The 19,553-nt window shown below is 53.1% G+C and overlaps 1 protein-coding gene across 3 annotated transcripts; it reads right to left on the bottom strand.

Annotated features, from left to right (window-relative positions):
* Positions 1-17,753: 17,753 nt before the first annotated feature.
* Positions 17,754-18,994, bottom strand: S100A6 (S100 calcium binding protein A6). Of its 3 annotated transcripts, none has more exons than XM_089336737.1 (3): positions 18,639-18,994; positions 18,313-18,469; positions 17,754-17,988 (listed from the first exon to the last, which is right to left on the bottom strand). In XM_089336737.1, exons 1-3 carry the CDS (start codon positions 18,647-18,649, stop codon positions 17,854-17,856), a joined length of 303 nt encoding a protein of 100 aa, XP_089192863.1. In that variant the 5' UTR covers positions 18,650-18,994; the 3' UTR covers positions 17,754-17,853. The 3 variants fall into 3 exon arrangements, with proteins under 3 accessions (XP_089192863.1, XP_051712057.1, NP_001182671.1); XM_051856097.3 differs by having other exon boundaries at positions 18,953-18,994; NM_001195742.1 differs by lacking the exon at positions 18,639-18,994.
* Between the last annotated feature and the right edge of the window lie 559 nt (positions 18,995-19,553).

Raw genomic sequence — 19,553 nt, 5'->3', positions numbered from 1 at the left:
GTGGATGGAAAAATATCTATCTCTACCTCTCTCTCTCTCTCTCCCTCTCTCATTCTCTCTCTCTCCTTCTCTCTCCCTATAACTCTGCCTTTAACACCAAAGGAGGCAGGGGGTTGAAGTGCTGACACACACTTGGAGGCTGAACCTTGAAAATAGAATGCTAAGTGGAAGGAGTCACAAAGGTCACCTACTGCATGATTTCCATGAAACGCCCAGAATTCACAAAGACACAGAAAGATTAGTAGCTGCCAGAGGCCAGGAGGAGGAAGGGATGGGAAGTGGCTATTAATGGGCACCAGGTATCTTTAGAGGATGATGAAAATGTTCTAAAGGAGATGGTAGTGATGGTTTTACAACTCTGAACATACTATGAAACATCGAACCATATGCTTAAGAAGGGTCAGTTTTGTAGTACGTGAATTATATCCCAATAAAGCTTTTTTTTTTTTTTTTTTAGGAAAAGATGGGCTATTTTTTCTCCAGAAGAAAACCCTTCCTGTGGTTTGCAAAGGCCTTCAGGGGAGTGAACACCCGTTAGTCACTGGACACCCAACACCAAGGACCCAGGAAATGCCCTTTCATGTCTGTTCAAAAGCAGAAGTTTGAATATTGTAACAATGAATCTGGAACATGCATTGCAGCACACTTGGGAAACCCGGATCTCATATGGGAGTGCCAGTTCTGGCCTCAGCTACCCTGCTTCTGGTCCAGCTCCCTGCTAATGCACCCTGGGAGGCACCAGATGGTGACTCAAGTGCTTGGGGCCCTGCCACCCACATGGGAGACCCAGAGAGAGTCCCAGGACCCTGGCTTTGGCCTGGCCCAGCCCCGGCTATCATGGGCATTTGGGGAGTGAACCAGTGGATAGAAAATCTCTCTCTCTCTCACTCCCTCACTCTCTCTCCCTGTCACTCTGCTTTCAAGTAGATGAAAACAAACATTTTTAAAGTGGTAATAATGACTATAATGACGACTCTGTCTGGGCTTCTGTCTATACCAATGCAATCACAAATGAGTGTCTGATGTCTGTCTATGGAGGAAAGGGCCCGCAGAGGCAAAAGTTGCCTTGCTCCTGTCATTCCAGGAAATCCAGCCTCCCACAGTGAAGACTCAGCATTGAGCCCTGCGGTGCCTGGTCCGGAGGCCCTCAGGCAGGCAGAGCCCTGGGGGAAAGCGCATGCGCACGCTGATGAGCTGAGGGCCCAGGCCCTGGCTTCCCAGGTGAGGAGCACCGTAGGGCACCCGAGGGAGGAGCTGCGTCCACAGAGGAGGAGGCTCCTGCCTTCCTGTAGGGAGGGCTGGGAAGGGGCTCACTCAGGCCGCCGGCTCCCTTCCTCCTTCCCGGGACAGAGGCCAGGCCGCGCTGCCCTGCACTCCGAGGACACAGGCAAAGCCGCTGAGTACTGAGCGGACAGGGCAAGGTCTCCTCGGACATCCCCCTGCGCAATGGCCAGAGCCCCTCCCTGAGCCTGCTCTACCCCGGCCCCTCTGGCTCGCTCCTGCTCACCCCTGCACGAGGTCCGCACCTGACACCCAGGAGCCCCCTGGCCTCCGTCCCCCGCCACCTCCCCTGTCCCTCAGATCCAACAAACCCTGGGCCCTCTCTGGGCGCGTGACCACCCTCATGATGGGGCCAGGGGGAGAAGGGGGAGCAGGTCCTCGGCCTCCGCTCCAGGCTTCTGCTTCTCCTCCTTGGGCCTCCTCAGGCTCCAGCCCTCCTTCAAGCCCCGGCGTTCCACGGAGCAGCACCCTGTTCAAATCCTGCCCACTGATTTCCTCTCCAGCCCACGGAAGGGGCTTTCAAACCCACCCTTGTCCCTAGGACCCTTCCTTAAGGGCGTTGGGGAAGCCGAAGTGTGAAGAACGCAGGGCTCTGCCTGAAACAGGACAGGGGCCGGGAGACCCCCAGCCGAACCGCCCCCTTGCCCCAGCCCCCCCCCCCCCCCCCCGTACTGCGCAAGCCCCCGAGCTGCCTCTGAGGATCCACCCCAGTTCCTCCTGCTCCGTAGTCCAAACTCCACTGGCGCCTACCAGCCGGCCCAGCTGCTCTCGATTTTGCAGCTAATAGGGAGGGTGAGTTTCACTGCCGGTTTTTGGAAAGGAATGCAGCAATAGCTATTTAAATTAAATATACATATGTCCGGCAGCTCAGCGGCTTCCCTCCCAGGAATCTGCACCATAGAAATAAAAGCCTCAGTCCCTAAGTGTTTGTTCAGCGGTGCGATTCTTGCTTACAGGGGGAAGAAATTGGAGCAGAGGGGACAGGCGTCGGGGCACAGCAGGCTAAGCCGCCGCTCCTTGTAGAGGAAATAACACCCCCCCCCCCCCCCGTGCTAACCTTGAGAAGCGGCTGCTTGCCATTATCTGGTGATGCAGCTGCCCCCGGTTATCCTGTCTAGGGAAGGAAGATGTCCTGGGCGCTGCTTTCCGTAACTGCAGTCATAAATCTGTCCTAATAAATCTGCCCCGGGTATCTCTCTTATAAACACACCGGACCCACCGACCATTGGAGGTGTGGTCTCGAGTCACGTAGATTACACCTTAAACTCAAGGATGCTGTAAGGTTAAGGTCTGATGCTGATGAACCTATATATATCGCAAGAGACTTGGGTTTGCTGCTCAGTCTCAGGAAATGAGTCCAGCTGGGTCCTCGGGTGTTAATGAACTACCCTGGATCTTCCATTGTCTGGTGCATGTTTGAACAAAGGGAGTTTTCCCACCCCAGGTCTCTGTAGCATTGATGCTGGCATCCATCCCATATCAGAGCACTGGCTCAAGTCCTGGCACCGCATTTCCAATCCAGCTCCCTGCTAATGCACCTGAGAAAGCAGCAGATGAAGAATCAGGTACTTGAGTCCCCGCCACCCACACGGGAGACCCAGATGGAGTTCCAGTTGCTGGTTTCCGGCCTGGCCCAGACTTGGTTGTTGCAGTCATTTGGGGAATAAACCAGTAGACGGAAGATTTCTCTCTCCCTCTCTCAAATAAATACATTCATCTTTTTTTTTTTTTAAAGACACCAATTAAAAAAAAAAAAAAAGCTGAAGTGGAAAGGCCCATCCCTAGGTTAAGGGAAATGGTCTGAGAAATTGTGGTACTTTCCTCTCTTGGAATAACATACAGCCATCAAGGAGAAGGCTTAGCTCCAGCCCTACGGCCTGACTTGAAGGGATTTTTTTTAAAAAGATTTATTTATTTATTTGACAGTTAAAGTTACACAGAGAGAGGAGAGGCAGAGCGAGAGAGGTTTTCCATCCAATGGTTCACTCCCCAAATGGCTGCAATGGCTGGAGCTGCGCCGATCCAAAGCCAGGAGCCAGGAGCTTCTTCTGGGTCTCCCACACAGGTGCAGGGGCCCAAGGACTTGGGCCATTTTCCACTGTCTTCCCAGACCACAGCAGAGAGCTGGATTGGACGTGGAGCAACCAGGATTCGAAACAGCACCCATATGGGATGCCGGCGCTGCAGGCGGCGGCTTTACCCACTACACTACAGTGCTAACCCCTCTCTGATCCTCAGGAAAGAGTCTGGAGTGGTCACCTGGAGTGGGTCCTTTGGTTAAGCCCCACAGCCCTGGGATACTGGAAGCACTCACACTCTGGCTCTCGGATGGAAAAGCCAGGGGAGACCTGGCTCCTGGGCAGATCAGATTGTGTCCCGAAACATCTGTGCTGGGATGCAGCTGGAGACATTTCCAAGGAAACGATTTTGAAAGAAGAGAAACACAACTGGCCTCTGCCCCCTCTGTGAGTTGGGGAAAGTCATTTCTTAAGTTTTGAGTGTCTGGTCTCCACACAGGACCTGGCTCATCCCTTATTGTCCCAGGTTAAGCCCCGGGCAGGGGTGCACCCTGACACCTGACTGGTTACTGTGAAGTGGTTAATAGGAAGTTTGTCCAGAATACATCATGTGTGCATCCAGGCTAAAATTACTAGAAGAACATTAAAAACCCCATACTCAGGAGAGGCAGAAGAGCAGATAAATGGAAAAGAACACAAGACAGAGACAGAGAAGGAAGTAAGAAAAGGGAAGGAACGCTGGCTTTAAAAGGACGGGAATTCTGACACCTGCTCCCGTGTGGCTGCGCCTTGAGGCCCCCAGGGTAAGTGAGACAGGCCAGCCACGGAGTGCAAACCCGTGTGGCCCCACTCACTTAGGCACCCAGAGAAATCAGACTCTGAGGCAGAGTGGCACCCACGACCCAAACTCCAAAACTGCGAAAGCAAAAGAACTTGACTGGGGATCTGAGGAATGGCCACGCAGGAGACACAGGTGCAGGTAGCTCTGGATCAGTATTCCAAGGATGCAGGAACTATAGGAGCTTGTGCTCCTACGAGGAACATCAGCGGTGTGGCAGACGGAAGATCAAGAAACGGATGCACGATGGATGGGAGCTGTCCCTAAACAATGTCCAGATGACCCCTCCATGCGCCTCTTGCGCCTGTGGGCACAGGGTGATTGTCCAGCCCTCTTGGTCTCCCCAGACGCCCTGCAGCAGGGGGTGGAAGCAGCACTTACATTCCAGGCAGCAGCCGGAACTGTGCGAAAGTCTCATTTCCTGATGTCCTCCTCACTCCGCTTTGAAAGGCACTTTCCGAATTGCTGTCATCCTAATTGTTGTACCTTCACGGAATGGTGGTTGCCAGGAGCTGGGGGAAAGGGAAAATGGGAAGTTGTTAATTAATGGGTATAGCTTTGCTTCCAGCTTTGCAAAACAAAATGAGTTCTGGGATTGGTTGTGAATGTGCTGAACACTGCTGACCTATGCACGTAGAAATGGTTGCAACAGAGCAGCGCCAGCAAGATCCTGAGGCCACTCTGGCCCCTGCTCACAGGGGACTTGGACTGCATTCTTGGCTCCTGACACAGCTCCAGGTCAGCCCCAGCTGTTGTGGGCATTTTGGGAATGTGCCAGCACGCGGGAGCTCTCTCTGTCTCTTAAATAAAAAGTAATGCAAAGAAACGCATGTAACATGCAGTGTACTATTTTTCCCCTTTCTCCCTGATGATTTGCTGGTGGGTGTCTTTACTGTGGGACTGGTAGTACTTGGAGACGCACGGCTTCCCGTGGTTGCTGAAGATGGAGTTTGCCTTGATCATGGCTGGGCTGACTAGGAAGAGGTCCCAGAGCTCTGGCTCCCAGGTATCCCCCTAACTCCCTTAGCTACATGACGTCATCTATACGGCGCCTACGGGCAAAAGAGGAAAACGTGTCTCAGCCTCCAGATACATACAGCCAAGCACCTGGGTGGTGGCTTAGAAAGCTCAGCTCAGGCTGCCTTTCAGCCCCCAGGGCCTTTCTGTGTAGAGCACACGTTGCTCGACTGCTCTCAGCAGCGCTGCCTAGGGTAGCTCCGGGGAGCACGGCTTCAGCACCCAGACCCAGCTGCCCATCGAGCACTGGGGCTCACACCCCTGCAAGTCTGCAGCCTGGCTCCTGGACAGGGTGGTTGGGCTGTGTGTTCCCAGGGGGTATCTTAGCACAGCTATGAAACCCATTAACTCAAAGTAGCTAAGTAGACGGAAATGAGTTCCTCTGTGTTGCAGCGGGCAGGGGATTCCCTTAGGGCGGAAGCTGCAACTCACCCCTCAGAGCAGCCAGCAATGCAGGTGGTTCCTGGCACAGCACACAGAAGACACTCCCTGCGCTCGTATTTGTTGACTAGAAAAATAAATAACGGCATAATAGGGAACTTGGCCAACCGGAACAGCTCAAAATGCTGCATAAAGCATGAAAATCCTTTCTAAAGTGCACCAGTGAACAATTCGCTAAGGCTACATGTAAATAAAAACAGGACTCCCAAGATGTAAGGACAGCTTCAGAAACTGGCATTGTGGTACAGCAGGTTAAGCTGCCAGCATCCCATATGGGCATCAGTTGGAGTCCCAGCTGCTCCACTACTGATCCAGCTCCTTGTTAATGGCCTGGAAAAGTAGCGGAAGATGGCCCAAGTGCTTGGACCTCTGCACCCACATGGGAGACCCGGATGGAGTTCCAGACTCCTGACCTCAGCCTGGCTTAGCCCTAGCCATCTGGAGAGTGAACAGGCAGATGGAAGATATCTCTCGCTCTCTCTCTCTTTCTCTCTCTCATTCTGCCTTTCAAATAAATAAGTAAACCTTAAAAATAAAAAAAAGAACCTTCCAAGCTGAGTTGTTCTTACATGTTTTATTTGAGAGCTACTGTCAGGGAGCCTGGAGGGTAGAACAGCAGCCCACCCTCCAGGCCTTGCCGGGGGAAGGATTGGCCACCCAGCGTTAAGCAGCCCAAGCCTGATATTTTTAACTAGCACCAGGAAAAGCACAAATAAGCATTAGAACAAAAGTAAAAAACAAAAAGGGAGGGAGGTACAAATATAAATACTTTCATAAACAGATCATACGAGAATATAACAGATAACTTTATACCAATAATTTTTTTTTTTTTTTTTTTGACAGGCAGAGTGGACAGTGAGAGAGAGAGAGACAGAGAGAAAGGTCTTCCTTTTGCCGTTGGTTCACCCTCCAATGACCGCCGTGGCTGGCGCGCTGCGGCCGGCGCACCACGCTGATCCGATGGCAGGAGCCAGGAGCCAGGTGCTTTTCCTGGTCTCCCATGGGGTGCAGGGCCCAAGCACCTGGGCCATCCTCCACTGCACTCCCTGGCCACAGCAGAGAGCTGGCCTGGAAGAGGGGCAACCGGGACAGAAGCCGGCGCCCCAACCGGGACTAGAACCCGGTGTGCCGGCGCCGCTAGGCGGAGGATTAGCCTAGTGAGCTGCGGCGCCGGCCTATACCAATAAATTTTAAAGCAGGAATGAAATGGGTGTCATTTCTAGAGGGAACACTCAACAAAACTGACCCAAGAAGAAACAGAGAGACTGAACAGCTCAGTAATCATCTAAGAAAAATGAATAAGTAGCTGAAACAACAAAGAAGACTCTGGGCAAATTTTATCCACGAAACAGAGGCATTCAATAAACATACTATTTCTGCTGTTTGCAAAATACATCCAGCTTTAGAAGTGGAGAAGATTCTCCACAAGGGCCCAGCGCTGTGGCTCACTTGGTTAATCCTCCGCCTGCGGCGCCGGCGTCCCATATGGGCACCTGGTTCTAGTCCCAGTTGTTCCTCTTCCAGTCCAGCTCTCTGCTGTGGCCCAGGAGGGCAGTGGAGGATGGCCCAAGTGCTTGGGCCCCTGCACCTGCATGGGAGACTAAGAGGAAGCACCTGGCTCCCGGCTTCAGATCAGCGCAGCGCCGGCCATAGCGGCCATTTGGGGGGTGAACCAACGGAAGGAAGACCTTTCTCTCTCTCTCTCTCTCTCTCTCTCTCTCTGTAACTCTACCTGTCAAATAGATAAATAAAATTAAAAAAAAAAAAGAAAAAAAGAATCTCCCTAACTCATTTTATGAGACCAATATAACCCTCATATACAAATCTGACAGTGACAATACAAGAAAGAAAAACTACAAAACAATCTTAGTCAAGAATACAGATCTAAAAATCTGAAATAAAAATATAAAAACACATGTACCATGACTAGCTGGGCTTATCTCAGATTCGTAAGTCTGGTTTAACATTAGAAAATAAAATTTTAGTTCATTTAATAGATTAAAGAAGGAAAAATTAAAATCATCTTAATAAATAAAATACATTTGGGATTGGTGCTGTGGCATAGCAGGTGAAGCCGCCACCTGCAGTGCTGGTTCCCATATGGGCGCAGGTTTGAGTTCCAGCTACTCTGCTTTGGATCCAGCTCTCTGCTATGGCCTGGGAAGGCAGTGGAGGATGGCCCGAGTCCTTGGACCCCTGCACCTGTGTGGAGACCTGAAGGAAGCCCCTGGCTCCCAGATTTGGATCAGTGAAGCTCCAGCTGTTGCTGCCATTTGGGGAGTGAACCAGTGGATGGAAGACCTCTCTCTCTGCCTCTGCCTCTCTGTAATTCTGCCTTTAAATCTAGGAAGGAAGGAAGGAAGGAAGGAAGGAAGGAAGGAAGGAAGGAAGGTTGGTTTGAAAAAAATAATTATCGTGTCACAATTTTAAAATAAAGTTCATGGGGCTGAAGCAGTGGCACAGTGGATTAAATCACTGCCCGAGGTGTCGGCATCCCATGTGAGCACCAGTTCAGGTCCTGGGGCCTCCACTTCTGATCCAGCTCCCTGCTAATGTACCTGAGAAAACAGAGGAGGATGTCCCAAGTGCTTGGGCCCCTGCACCCACGTGGGAGACCCAGATGAAGCTCCTGTCTCCTGGGTTCAGCCTGGCCGAGCCCTGGCCATTGTAACCATTTGGGAAGTGAACCAGTGAAATGGAAGATATCTCTCTCTGTCTCTCTGTCTCTCTCTCTCTAACTCTGACTTTCAAATAAAAATTTAAAAATAAAATAAAACTGCTGCCTTCGGGGGTGCACATTAGCAGGAAGCAGGAATTGGGATTGGAGCTAGAAGTCTAACCCAGGCCCTCTGATGCAGGATGTGGGCATCCCACATGGGACCTTAATCACAACAAACATCACCCATAGAGTGTGTATTTCGAAGTAAAGGGTCAGCAACAGCCGAGATATTCCTGAAAAAAAGGAGGGCGAGTGGGAGGTTTGCCTTAGCAGAAATCAAGGACTATTATTAAAGTGTAACAATTAGGATGGCATTGTATTAGCAAAGAAACAGATCAGTGGAACAGAAAAGGAAGCCCAGAAACACACCCACTGTGATGATTGTGAAATGTATCTTTTTAAAAATGTATTAATTTGCCGGCGCCGTGGCTCAATAGGCTAATCCTCCACCTTGCGGCGCCGGCACACCGGGTTCTAGTCCCGGTTGGGGCGCCGGATTCTGTCCCGGTTGCCCCTCTTCCAGGCCAGCTCTCTGCTATGGCCAGGGAGTGCAGTGGAGGATGGCCCAGGTGCTTGGGCCCTGCACCCCATGGGAGACCAGGAAAAGCACCTGGATCCTGGCTCCTGCCAGGATCAGCGCGGTGCGCCGGCTGCAGCGGCGGCCATTGGAGGGTGAACCAACGGCAAAAGGAAGACCTTTCTCTCTCTGTCTCTCTCTCTCACTGTCCACTCTGCCTGTCAAAAAAAAAAAAAAAAAAAAAAAAAAAAAAAAATGTATTAATTTATTTGAAAGAGAGAGAGAGGGAAAGAGAGAACTTTCATCCTCTGGCTCACTCTCCTAATGGCCACAACAGCCAGAGCTGGTCTAGGCTGAAGCCAAGAGCCTAAAACTCTATCTGGGTCTCCTATGTGGAGGCAGGGGCCCAAGCACTTGGGCCATCTTCTACTGCCTTCCCAGGTGCATTAGCAGGAAGCTGGATAGGAATCGGAGTAGCTGGGACTCACACTAGCATTCCTGTATGGGATGCTGGCATCACCAGCAGCAACGTGGCCCCTGTACCACAACCCCTGCCTGTGAAATGCACCTTTGGTCTTCATCCCCCTTTCTGGACAGATAGCCCCTAAATCCTTGGAATCCCAGTGGAGAGTGCCTTTGGTAGGCTAATGAGAGGACTGGTGAGGGGGCCGTGGGGGTCACTGGAGACCTTTGGGATGAGGCTGATCCCCAGAAAGACCAAGGTGGGGTTCAAGAGTTGGAGCTTTCTGTCCTACCCCACTTCAGGAGAGGAGGGGAGCTGAAGGTTAAGTTGATCACCAACAGCCAGGGGTGGAATCAATCACACCAACATAAGGAAGCCTCCATAAAGACACAGGAGAAGACTGGGTTCAAAGAACTTCCGGTGGATGACTCAGTGCGTGGCGGTGCTGGAGGGCGGTGCCCAGAGAGGACCCGGAAGCCCCACGCCCCTTCCCGCACACTCACCCAGCGCATCTCTTCCGCCTGGCTACTCATCCATACCCTTTGTAATATTCTTTATGAAACACCAGCAAACACCAGTGAGCTCTGTGAGCCACTGTTGTGCAATAACCAAACCCAAGGCCGTGGCCTGGGAAACTCCTATTTACAACCCAGAAGCGCAGGTCACCACCTGTGCACGGCACCCTCAACGTGTGGGAGCTGCTTCTCTCCACCTGCAAGCAGTGCCAGAATCGAATCGAATTACAGGACGCCGGCTGGTGTGCACTGCAGAGCTGCTTGGCTGGTGTGTGTGTGTAGGAAACCCCACATACTGAGGTCCCAGAAGTCGTCCGTGTGGACTGCTGTGTGAGAAGGGGAAAACACACTTCGGTATTCGAGAGTAGAAAGGGAAAGCAGGCAGGCAACGTGCACAAGTGGTTAAGCCACCACTCAGGACGCCCACATTCCACGTCAGAGTGCCGGGAAGCGAATCCTGCCTCCGCTTCTCATCCAGCTTCCTGCTAATCTGCATCCTGGAGGCAGCAATGATGGTTCGCGTACTTGGGTCCCTGCCACCCACATGGGAGTTCTGGGTGGAGTTCCTGGCTCCTGGCTTCAGCCTGATCCAGCCCTAACTGTTGCCAGCATTTGGGGAGTGAACCAGCAGATGGGAGATCTCTCTTGCTCTCTCTGGCACTTTACCTTTCAAATAAATAAAATTAAATAAACTTTAACAAAAAATTTTAAAAAGGAAAAGAGGGGGCTGGTGCCATGGCGTGGTAGGTTAAGCCTCCATGTGCAGTGCCGGCAACCCGTATGGGGGCCGGTTCGAGACCCATCTGCTCCACTTCTGATCCAGCTCCCTGCCAATGGCCTGGGAAAGCACTGGGGAATGGCCAAAGGGCTTGGGCCCCTGCACCACTTGGAAGAAACTCCTGGCTTCTGGCTTCAGGCTTCAGATCAGCCCAGCTCCGGCCATTACAACCAACTGGGGAGTGAACCAGCAAATGGAAAACCTTTCTCTCTGTCTCTCCCTCTCTCTGTAACTCTGCCTCTTAAATAAATAAATAAAATCTTTTTTTAAAGGAAAGGAAAAACACTGTTTTTTTCTTTTTCTCTAACATCCACACATACATTTATTATACAACTGGCATTGCAGAGTGGTAAAGAAAGGAGGGACTTTTCAACACATCTTTCTGGAATAATTGCTTACCTGTGTGGAAAATAGTTAAATTTGGCTTCGAGGGGCAGTATTGCAGCATTTCTAGCAAGGCCCCCACCTGCAAGGCTGGTACCCAGTATGGGTGCTGGTTCATGCCTGGCTTCTCTGCTTCTGATCCAGAATGTTAATGGCCTGGGAAAAGCAGCAGAAGATGACCCAAGTGCTTAGGCCCCTGCCAGCCACCTGGGAGACCTGGATGCCACCCCTGGCTCCTGGCTTCAGCCTGATCTGGTTCCAGCTGTTGCAGCCATCTGGGAAGTAAACCAGGGGACGGATGATCTGTGTGTGTGTGTATGTGTGTGTGTGTGTGTGTAATAAATTTTTTTACAAAGATATTTGATTGGAGTCAGCACTGTGCTGTAGCAGGTAAAGCCATTGCCTGCAGTGCCAACATCCCATATGGATGCCAGTTCCAGTCCTGGCTGCTCCACTTCCAATCCAGCTCTCTGATGTGGCCTGGGAGAGCAGTAGAAGATGGCCCAAGTCCTTGGGCCCCTGCACCTGCTTGGGAGACCCAGAAGAAGCTCCTGGCTCCTGGCTTTGGATGGGCACAGCTCCAGTTGTTGCAGCCAATTAGGGAATGAACCAACGATGGAAGACCTCTCTCCCTCTCTCTCCCTCTCTCTCTCTCTCTCTCTCTCTCTCTGTCTCTTTCTCTCTCTCTCTCTCTCTGTTTCTCTCTCCCCCCCTCTCCTTCTCTCTCTGTGTAACTGTGACTTTCAAATAAATAATTGTTTTTTAACTGCCATCACACTATATACAAAAATTAAGTTCAGGTGGATTAAGGGTATGTAAAAGCAAACATTTAGGGGCCAATGTTGTGGCACAATGGGCTAAGACACTGCCAGCACCCACTATGAGCTTTGATTTGAGTCCCAGCTGCTCCAGCTCCCTGCTAATGTGCCTGAGAAACCAGCAGAACATGGCCCAGTGCTTGGGCCCCTGCCACCCATTTAGAAGACCCAGGTGAAGCTCCTGGCCCAGTCCCAGCTATTACGGTCATCTGGGGAATGAACCAGTGGTGGACAATTGCACTCTCTCCCTGTAACCCTGCCTTTCAAAAAAAATTTTAAGAATTTAGAAAAAAAGAAAACATTTTAAAAGCTTTTAAGATAACATAGGATGAGGCCAGAACTGCCCCACTGTGGTATAGCAGGTAAAGCCACCACCTGTGGTGCTGGCATTCTATATGGGCACCAGTTTGAGTCCCAGCTGCTCCACTTCCAATCCAGCTCTGTGCTGTAGCCTGGGAAAGCAGTAGAAGATGGCCCAGCCGGCGCTGCAGCTCAATTGGCTAATCCTCCGCCTGCGGTGCCGGCACCCCGGGTTCTAGTCCCGGTTGGGGCGCCGGATTCTGTCCCAGTTGCTCCTCTTCCAGTCCAGCTCTCTGCTATGGCCCAGGAAGGCAGTGGAGTATGCCCCAAGTGCTTGGGCCCTGCACCCGCATGGGAGACCAGGAGGAAGCACCTGGCTCCTGGCTTCGGATCAACGCAGTTCCGGGTGTTGCAGCCAGTTGGGGAGTTGAACCAGTGAATGGAAGACCTCTCTCTCTCTCTGCCTCTCCCCTCTCTGTGTAACTCTGACTTTCAAATAAATAAATATCTATTTTAAAAAAAGATAACATAGGAGGGTCCAGTGCTATGGTATAGCAGGTTAAGCCACAGCCTACAGGGCCAGCATCCCATATAGGTGCCAGTTCAAATCCCAGCTGATCCACTTCCAATCCAACTCCCTGCTAATGCACCTGGGAAAGCAATGGAAAATGGTCCAAGTCCTTGTGCCCCTGCACCCACGTGGGAAACCTGGAAGAAGTTCCTGGCTTCTGGCTTCAGCCTGGTCCAGTCCTGGCTGGTTTTGGCCATTTGGGAAGTGAACTAGCAGATCTAGCAGATGAAGACTTCTCTTTCTCAGCCTCTGCCTCTGCCTCTCTCTAACTCTGCCTTTCAAATAACTAAATAAATCATTTTCTAGAAAAAAAAAGGATACTATAGGAAAACATATTCTATTACGAAAGGAAAATATTTCCCAAGTAGTATACAGATAGCACAAAGCAAGAAAAGAATGCCAAGTTTAATTACATTTAAATTAAGGCCTCTTGATTCTCAGCCCTTAATGAGAATGGAAAAACTGGCCACAAACTAGGAAAGGTATTTGCAACACATGTAAGGATGAGAGCAGGAATCTTAATCAGAAACTGGGGCTGGCACTGTAGTGTAGCGGGTAAAACCCCAGCATCCCATGTGGGCCCCGGTTCAAGTCCCAGTTGCTCCACTGTGATCCAGCTCTCTGCTATGGCCTGGGAAAGCAGTAGATGAAAGTGTGGGAGACCCAGAAGAAGCTCCTGGCTCCTGGCTTTGGATCAGCCCAGCTCCAGCTGTTGTAGCCATTTGGGGAGTGAACCAGTGGATGGAGGACCTCTCTCTCTGACTCTGTAACTCTGCCTTTCAAACAAAGAAATAAATCTCAAAAAAAAAAAAATAGCAGAAACTTCACAGAAAGAGAAATGTATAGCCAACAAACATGTGAAAAGATGTTCAGCATCATCAGTAATGAGAAAAACACAAATTTAAACACTCTGTCAACACTTGTACCACTAGATTGGCAATAACATTATCACAACAAAACAAAAGGGGGAATGTAGAGTAACAACATTAATGCCACGCTGGAGAGAGTATAAATAAATTAAGACAAAAACAAGTTGGCAGGGTGGGAATGTGGCCTAGTGGCTAGGCCAGAGGTTGAGACACCAGCATCTTTATCAGAATGCCTGAGTTTGAGCCGCAGTCCCACCTCCAATCCCAGCTTCCTGCTCACGCAGCTCCTGGGCGGCAGTGGGGACGGCAGCAGTAACTGGGTTCCTGCCACACATGGGGGAGCCCTGGATTAGGTTCCTGGCTCCCAGCTCTGGCCTGGCCCGGCCCCAGGCATTGCAGGCATTTTTGCGGGGACTTAACCAGCAAATGGAAACACTCTCTTTTCTGTCCCTCTTCTTGTATAAATAAGTAAATGCATTTTTCAGCTAAAAAGAGAGAGCCTGGCATTGTGGCACAGGGTTTGTGTCCCAGCCGCTCTCCTTCCAATCCAGCTCCTGCTAATGGCCTCTCTGTGTCTCTCTCCCTCTGTAACTCTGACTTTCAAATAAATAAATAAAAATTGGCACTTTTCAGTAGAACGGAAGGTATAAAAACTCAGCAATCCTGCTCATAGCTATAAATCTGAGCAACTGACTCACACGTCCTAGGAGACAAACAGACAAATGCCCACAGAAGCAGTTTGCAACAGGGCAAAACAGAAATAACCCAAAATGACATTCAGCAGTAGGCAGGATAAAGTAGATTATAGTCACAGGATGAGCTCTTGTAGAGCAGTAAAGCTTCATGAATTAGAGCTACACCAGATACCCTGGGTCAGTGTCAAAGACATGATGTGGAGTGAAAAGAAGCCACCATCGCAAGAATGCATACAGTATTCTTCCGTTTATGCAAAGCTCACAATGCATGCAGCATTTAGAGATGAAAATGTATGTCATAAAAATTAAGAAAGGAAATGATACACATAATGGCCAGGACCGTAAGCCAGGGGGTGAAAGGTAATGCTAATGTTCATTTTTCTTTTTAAGATGCATTTATTTATTTGAAATGCAGAGTTACAGATAGGGAGAGACAGACAGAGAAGGAGAGATCTTCCATCCACTGGTTCACTCTCCAGATGGCAAAAATGCCTGGGGCTGGGCCAGGCCAAAACCAGGAGTCAGCGGCTCCATCTGGGTCTCCACGTGGGTTGCAGGGGCCCAAGGACTTGCCATCCTCTGCTGTTTTTCCAGGAGCATTAGCAGGGGGTTGGATTGGAAGTGGAGCAGCTGGGACTTCAACTGGCACCCATATGGGATGCGCGCTGCATGTGGTAGGTTAACCCGCTGAGCTACAACAGCCCTACTCATTTTGTAAATTGAATGGGTTTTGTGTTATTCATACATGAGGGGTCTTCAAAAAGTTCATGGAAATGCATATTACAAAAATATTTGCACGGATTTCATATTTATTGCACCAAAATTAACTTATCTTTCAATTTTTTTCCTTTTTCTTGAGATTTATTTTATTTATTTGAAAGTCAGAGTTACACAAAGAGGGAGAGACAGAGAGAGAAGTCTTCCCTCCATTGGCTCACTCCCCAAATGACCGCAACAGCCAGAGCTGGGCTGATCCAAAGCCAGGAGCTTCTTCCAGGTCTCCCACCGGGGTGCAGAGGCCCAAGCACTTGGGCCATCTTCTGCTTTCCCAGGCCATTAGCAGGGAGCTGGATCCCGTGTGGAGCAGCCAGGACTCAAATAGAGTCCAGATGGGATGCTGGTGTGAAGGCGGAGTCTTAGCCCACTGCCACAGCGGCTACCACCCCCTCCCCCGCAGCTCCTTCTTAACTGACAGTTCACCTGGGTGCAGGCTCTGACTTCCCTGTGACTCAGCCTTCTCACTGGTTGGTAGTACATACTACATGGAATTCTGCCTGTGACGAGAGAAAATGGATCAGATATGTCTTATAAAAATAAGATGCCGGGCTGGCGCCGTGGCACTGCAGCCTAAGCCGCCATCTGCAGCGCCAGCAGTCCCGTACCAGGGCACCAGGGTGAGTCCCGGCTTCGCTGCTCCAGATCCAGCCGCCTAAGGCAGCAGACGGCCTCAGTGCTTGGGCTCCTGCCACTCCCTCTGGGAGACCTGGAAGGGGCCCCAGGCTTCTATCTGCCTTTCAAATAAATAAAAAATAATAAATAAAATAAAACGCAGCATAAATGAAAATGGTGGTGTTCTATTTCACGTTTGCTTGGCAGAGAGCAGAGGTATAGCCCCTGACTCAGTCCTAAGCTCCTGTTACCTGGGCCCGCCCCAGCTTACAGAACCAGCTGTGTGGCTGCTGTTTAGCTTCTGGGGCATCCGGGTAACTAGACTGCAGAGTTAACCTCAGCTATGCAGAAGGGGAGGGCAGGGGGCGCAGCGCCACCCTCACAGACCACAGCTGGTCACCCCCTTCCCCTCCAAGCCCAGATCGCGCTCAGAAGGTTCAGTTCCGACTTGAGTCAATTAGAGCAATAAAACAGCCGGTGTGCACCTGGCCACCCCACGCCTTGAGGGCCGCACCCTTGGATTCCATGGTTAAGTCTGCTTCCTTGCCCTCCCCTCCAAACGCACACATTGTACACACAGTGTACCCCGAAAACAAACGATTCGCTGTTTGCTCTTCGTTGCTTTATTCTTCGACGTCCACGCTCCTGCTTCCCCCGCACTTCTGTGCAGACACAGAGGCAAAGCCTGTGCACTCAGCAGGGAGACGGTGCGCCTTTCTTTTCTCCCAGCTCTGGGCAGAGCCCCCAGGAAATAACGAGACTAGGGCCTGGTCCCCGCACCGAAACAGCTCCCGGGCCCTCGCCTACGGCTGCGGTGCTCAGCTTTCCTCCCCCTGTTGGACTTGCTCTTGGCAAGCGCGTCTCAGATGAAGTCGATTCCTGGGAGCCACAAGATGCCCCCCGACCCTGACATCCCCTGGGCGCCCGGGCAGAGGCTGCGTCCCGCGCTCTGCCCACGCGAGGGCGCTGGCTCCGCGCGCCGCTGGGCAGCGGCAGGCACCGGGCGGGCGGAGCGGTACTTTTCCAGAGGGAAGCTGAGGCCTGGTCGCGGCGGTGCAGCGGGGAGCCTGGGTCCCGGGTCGCACCCCGAGGCCCAGCCGGGTGACTCCCAGTCCCTGCAGCTCAGGAGCGGCACCCAGAGGGGCCGAGGCTCCGGAAGGTGTGGCTGCCCGCTGTTTGCCAGGCCACACCCAATGGGAAAAGAAGACAACTTAATTCCACCCCGTTGGGCCCCGGGGACTGGGGGCGGCGAGTCGGAGAGAAGGAGCCCCGGAGCGGCTGGCACGGGCCCGCACCGGCAGGGGAGCCACGCTGCGAGGCGGAGCTCGCCCCCTCCCGCACCCCGCCAGCTGGCAAAGCGAACGCGGCGGCGCACCGCGGATGGGTAGCCCTCCGCCTTCTTGGAAGGGGCCAGAGGCGGGGCTTGGCTCCCGAGAACTAACCGGGTGATTCATTCTGCTAGGGACCGGCTGGGTCAATATTGACTGAAGGCCTGGAAGCTGCGTTCGGCCCAGCCCCAGCGACCCCCACCGGCCCTATTTGGTTTTGTTGGGGTTTTGTTACTTTTTGTATTCCTATTTGTTTGTTCTTTTCGCCCCGCCCCGTTTGGGCGCACCCTCTGATCCACGTTTCCATGGTGCTGCCAGCTCCTCCGACCACCACCCCCAACTAAGAGCTCTCCGCACCCGGGACACGGGCAGCCACAGTCACCCCAGTCACACTGTGGCCTCCATGATCGTGGAAAGGTCAAGCCTGGCTCGGACAGCCGAGGCTCTCGGTGGAGAGAAAGTGAATGGGCCCCACCCAGGGCCCGGCCAGCCCCTCCTCTCTCCTGGTACCGGGAGCACTTCCGGGAGCCCGAGAGGCTCTCTGTCCCACTTGGGAGGACCTCAGCCATCACAGCCCAGCCCAGCCCTGGCTCCCTCTCCTCCAAGCTCATCCCAGAGCCTTTCCTGAAGATGGCTTTGCCCAAAGGCCCCCTAGGAGCGAGCAGCAGCCTTGGGTGGGGGTGGGGGGCTCCTCGGGCCTGGCGGGTGCAGGAGTCACTCTCAGAGGCTGACCGTGCACAAGGGCTTCTGCCAGCTGGTGCATCACCAGGCCCAGGAGGGGTCAGAAATCACTGGGAAGCCAGGACACAGGGTAGGTTAACAAAAAAAAAATATATTTATCTTACAATCACCCACACTGGGTGTGACCCAGACAGGCCCCTGAGGGGTGCCTCCACCTTCCCCAGTCTGTCTTCAGCCCTTGAGAGCTTCATTGTAGATCATGGCCAAGGCCCCCAGGAAGGTGATGTATTCCTGGAAGTTCACCTCCTGGTCCTTATTGCGGTCCAGGTCGTCCATCAGCTTGACAATCTCAGCATCCTGCAGCTTCTAAGGAGGCAGAGGGGACACGCCGCTCAGTGGTGAAGAGGACCCCCACTCGCTACCTTCCCGGGCGGCCCTCAAGGGTTCCCTGCCCACTTATCACCAGGGACAGCATCCACCCGACTCCTAGGCTCCTCACTCAGTGGCGTGAATACCAGGCTGAGAGCACCCCCTGCCCCGCCCCCGCAGGAGAGTGGGACCAAGGCTCAGTGAAGCATATGGACCAGGACCCTGGGATGTGGTTATGTGGGAGTCAGGTGCACCTGACACACCTTCGGAACCCTGTTCCTACCAGGTGCCAATGGGCGGGGCCTGGGGACAGCTACTCACCGAGCCGATGGTGAGCTCCTTTTGGATTAGTTCCTTCAGTTCCTTCTTGCTCAGGGTGTGCTTGTCACCCTCCTTGCCAGAGTACTTGTGGAAGATGCCGATCAGGAGGCCAATGGCCTGGTCCAGGGGGCTTGCCATGGTTTCAGCTGGGCTGGGACTGGCAGCAGAGGGGCTGGTCAGTGCCAGGGCGGCAGACTCTGCACTCCCCACGCTGCCTGCCCCAACACCCAGCCTTGGCCACTTGGGGTAGCATTAGGGGAAGGGGGTGAGGAGAGGCCGACCTGGACCAGGGAGCAGGTGCCCCCAGGTGAGGAATTGTGAATTACCTCCAGGGCATCCAGGGGAGGCCGCAGAGTGTGGCTGGGCTAGGATGGAGGGCGGCAGCACACACGGCCTCTGGCACAGCCGGCCAGGCCACACACCGCGGTAGTGACACGCCCGGGACACACCCTCCCGCGCCCCGAGAGCACTCTACAGGGAGCCAGGGGATGCCTTAGCCCGGGGCCTGGCTGGCGTGGTCCAGACGCTCCTGCCCGGGAGCTCCACAGACAGACGCGCCCGGTACGGACGTAAACGCCTACCGCCCGCGGGCCAGGGCAGGGAAAAGGTCCCGGGGCCGCCCAGGGGAGGGAGGACTCACGGTACTGCAGGCTGCGCGGCGCGGAGGGAACGGTCAGGACCTGGGCTGGGCCGCGGCCGGGCGGCCTTATAGCGGCTGGCGTCGGGGAGGCCGGCGGGGCGGGACCCACCGCACGGCCCACGGCCCGCCCCGAGCCCCACCCTGCGCCCGGACTTGCACAACCCGCCCCCGCCCACCCCCCCACCACGGCTCCTCCCGCCTCCTGCTCCGAGTTGGGACCGATAGCCGGATACGTTGGGGAAGTACGGGGGGCCTAGTGGGGACCACTGCAAGCGGTGATGGGGGCGTTTCCCTAATTTTTGTAGCTCGACGTGCTTTTCGTGACACGTGACACGGCGTGGGGGAGGGGAGAGGAGGAAGAGGAAGAAGCCCCTGGTCAGTCCTGCATCTTCCTTAGCCACCTAAGCACCAAAGCATGAAGATGTCCCCGGAGGCAGGGTCCCCGGCGGGGAGGGTCGAAGGTGGGGAATCTCCAGCATGCAGGTGCCCCCCCCCCCAGATGTGTACAGCTCCGGCCCCGCCTGGAGGAAGAAGGCTGAGCGGCTGGTGATCTGCAGATGCAATGTTTAAAACACCCATTCCCCTTTCCCCCACCAACAGC

This window comes from Oryctolagus cuniculus, chromosome 7 (assembly GCF_051225735.1).
Source record: "Oryctolagus cuniculus isolate XC-2025 breed Fujian yellow rabbit chromosome 7, ASM5122573v1, whole genome shotgun sequence".
Lineage (NCBI taxonomy): Eukaryota > Metazoa > Chordata > Mammalia > Lagomorpha > Leporidae > Oryctolagus > Oryctolagus cuniculus.
Note: the sequence above shows the minus strand (reverse complement) of the source record. Positions and strands in the feature narration are given on the sequence as shown.

Bases quoted from the DNA above. Each gene is read 5' to 3' on its own strand.
- S100A6 (XM_089336737.1), bottom strand. The intron at 17,989-18,312 runs GTGAGTAGCTGT...CTGCCTCCTTAG, and splicing joins AGGAGCTCACCATCGGCTCG to AAGCTGCAGGATGCTGAGAT.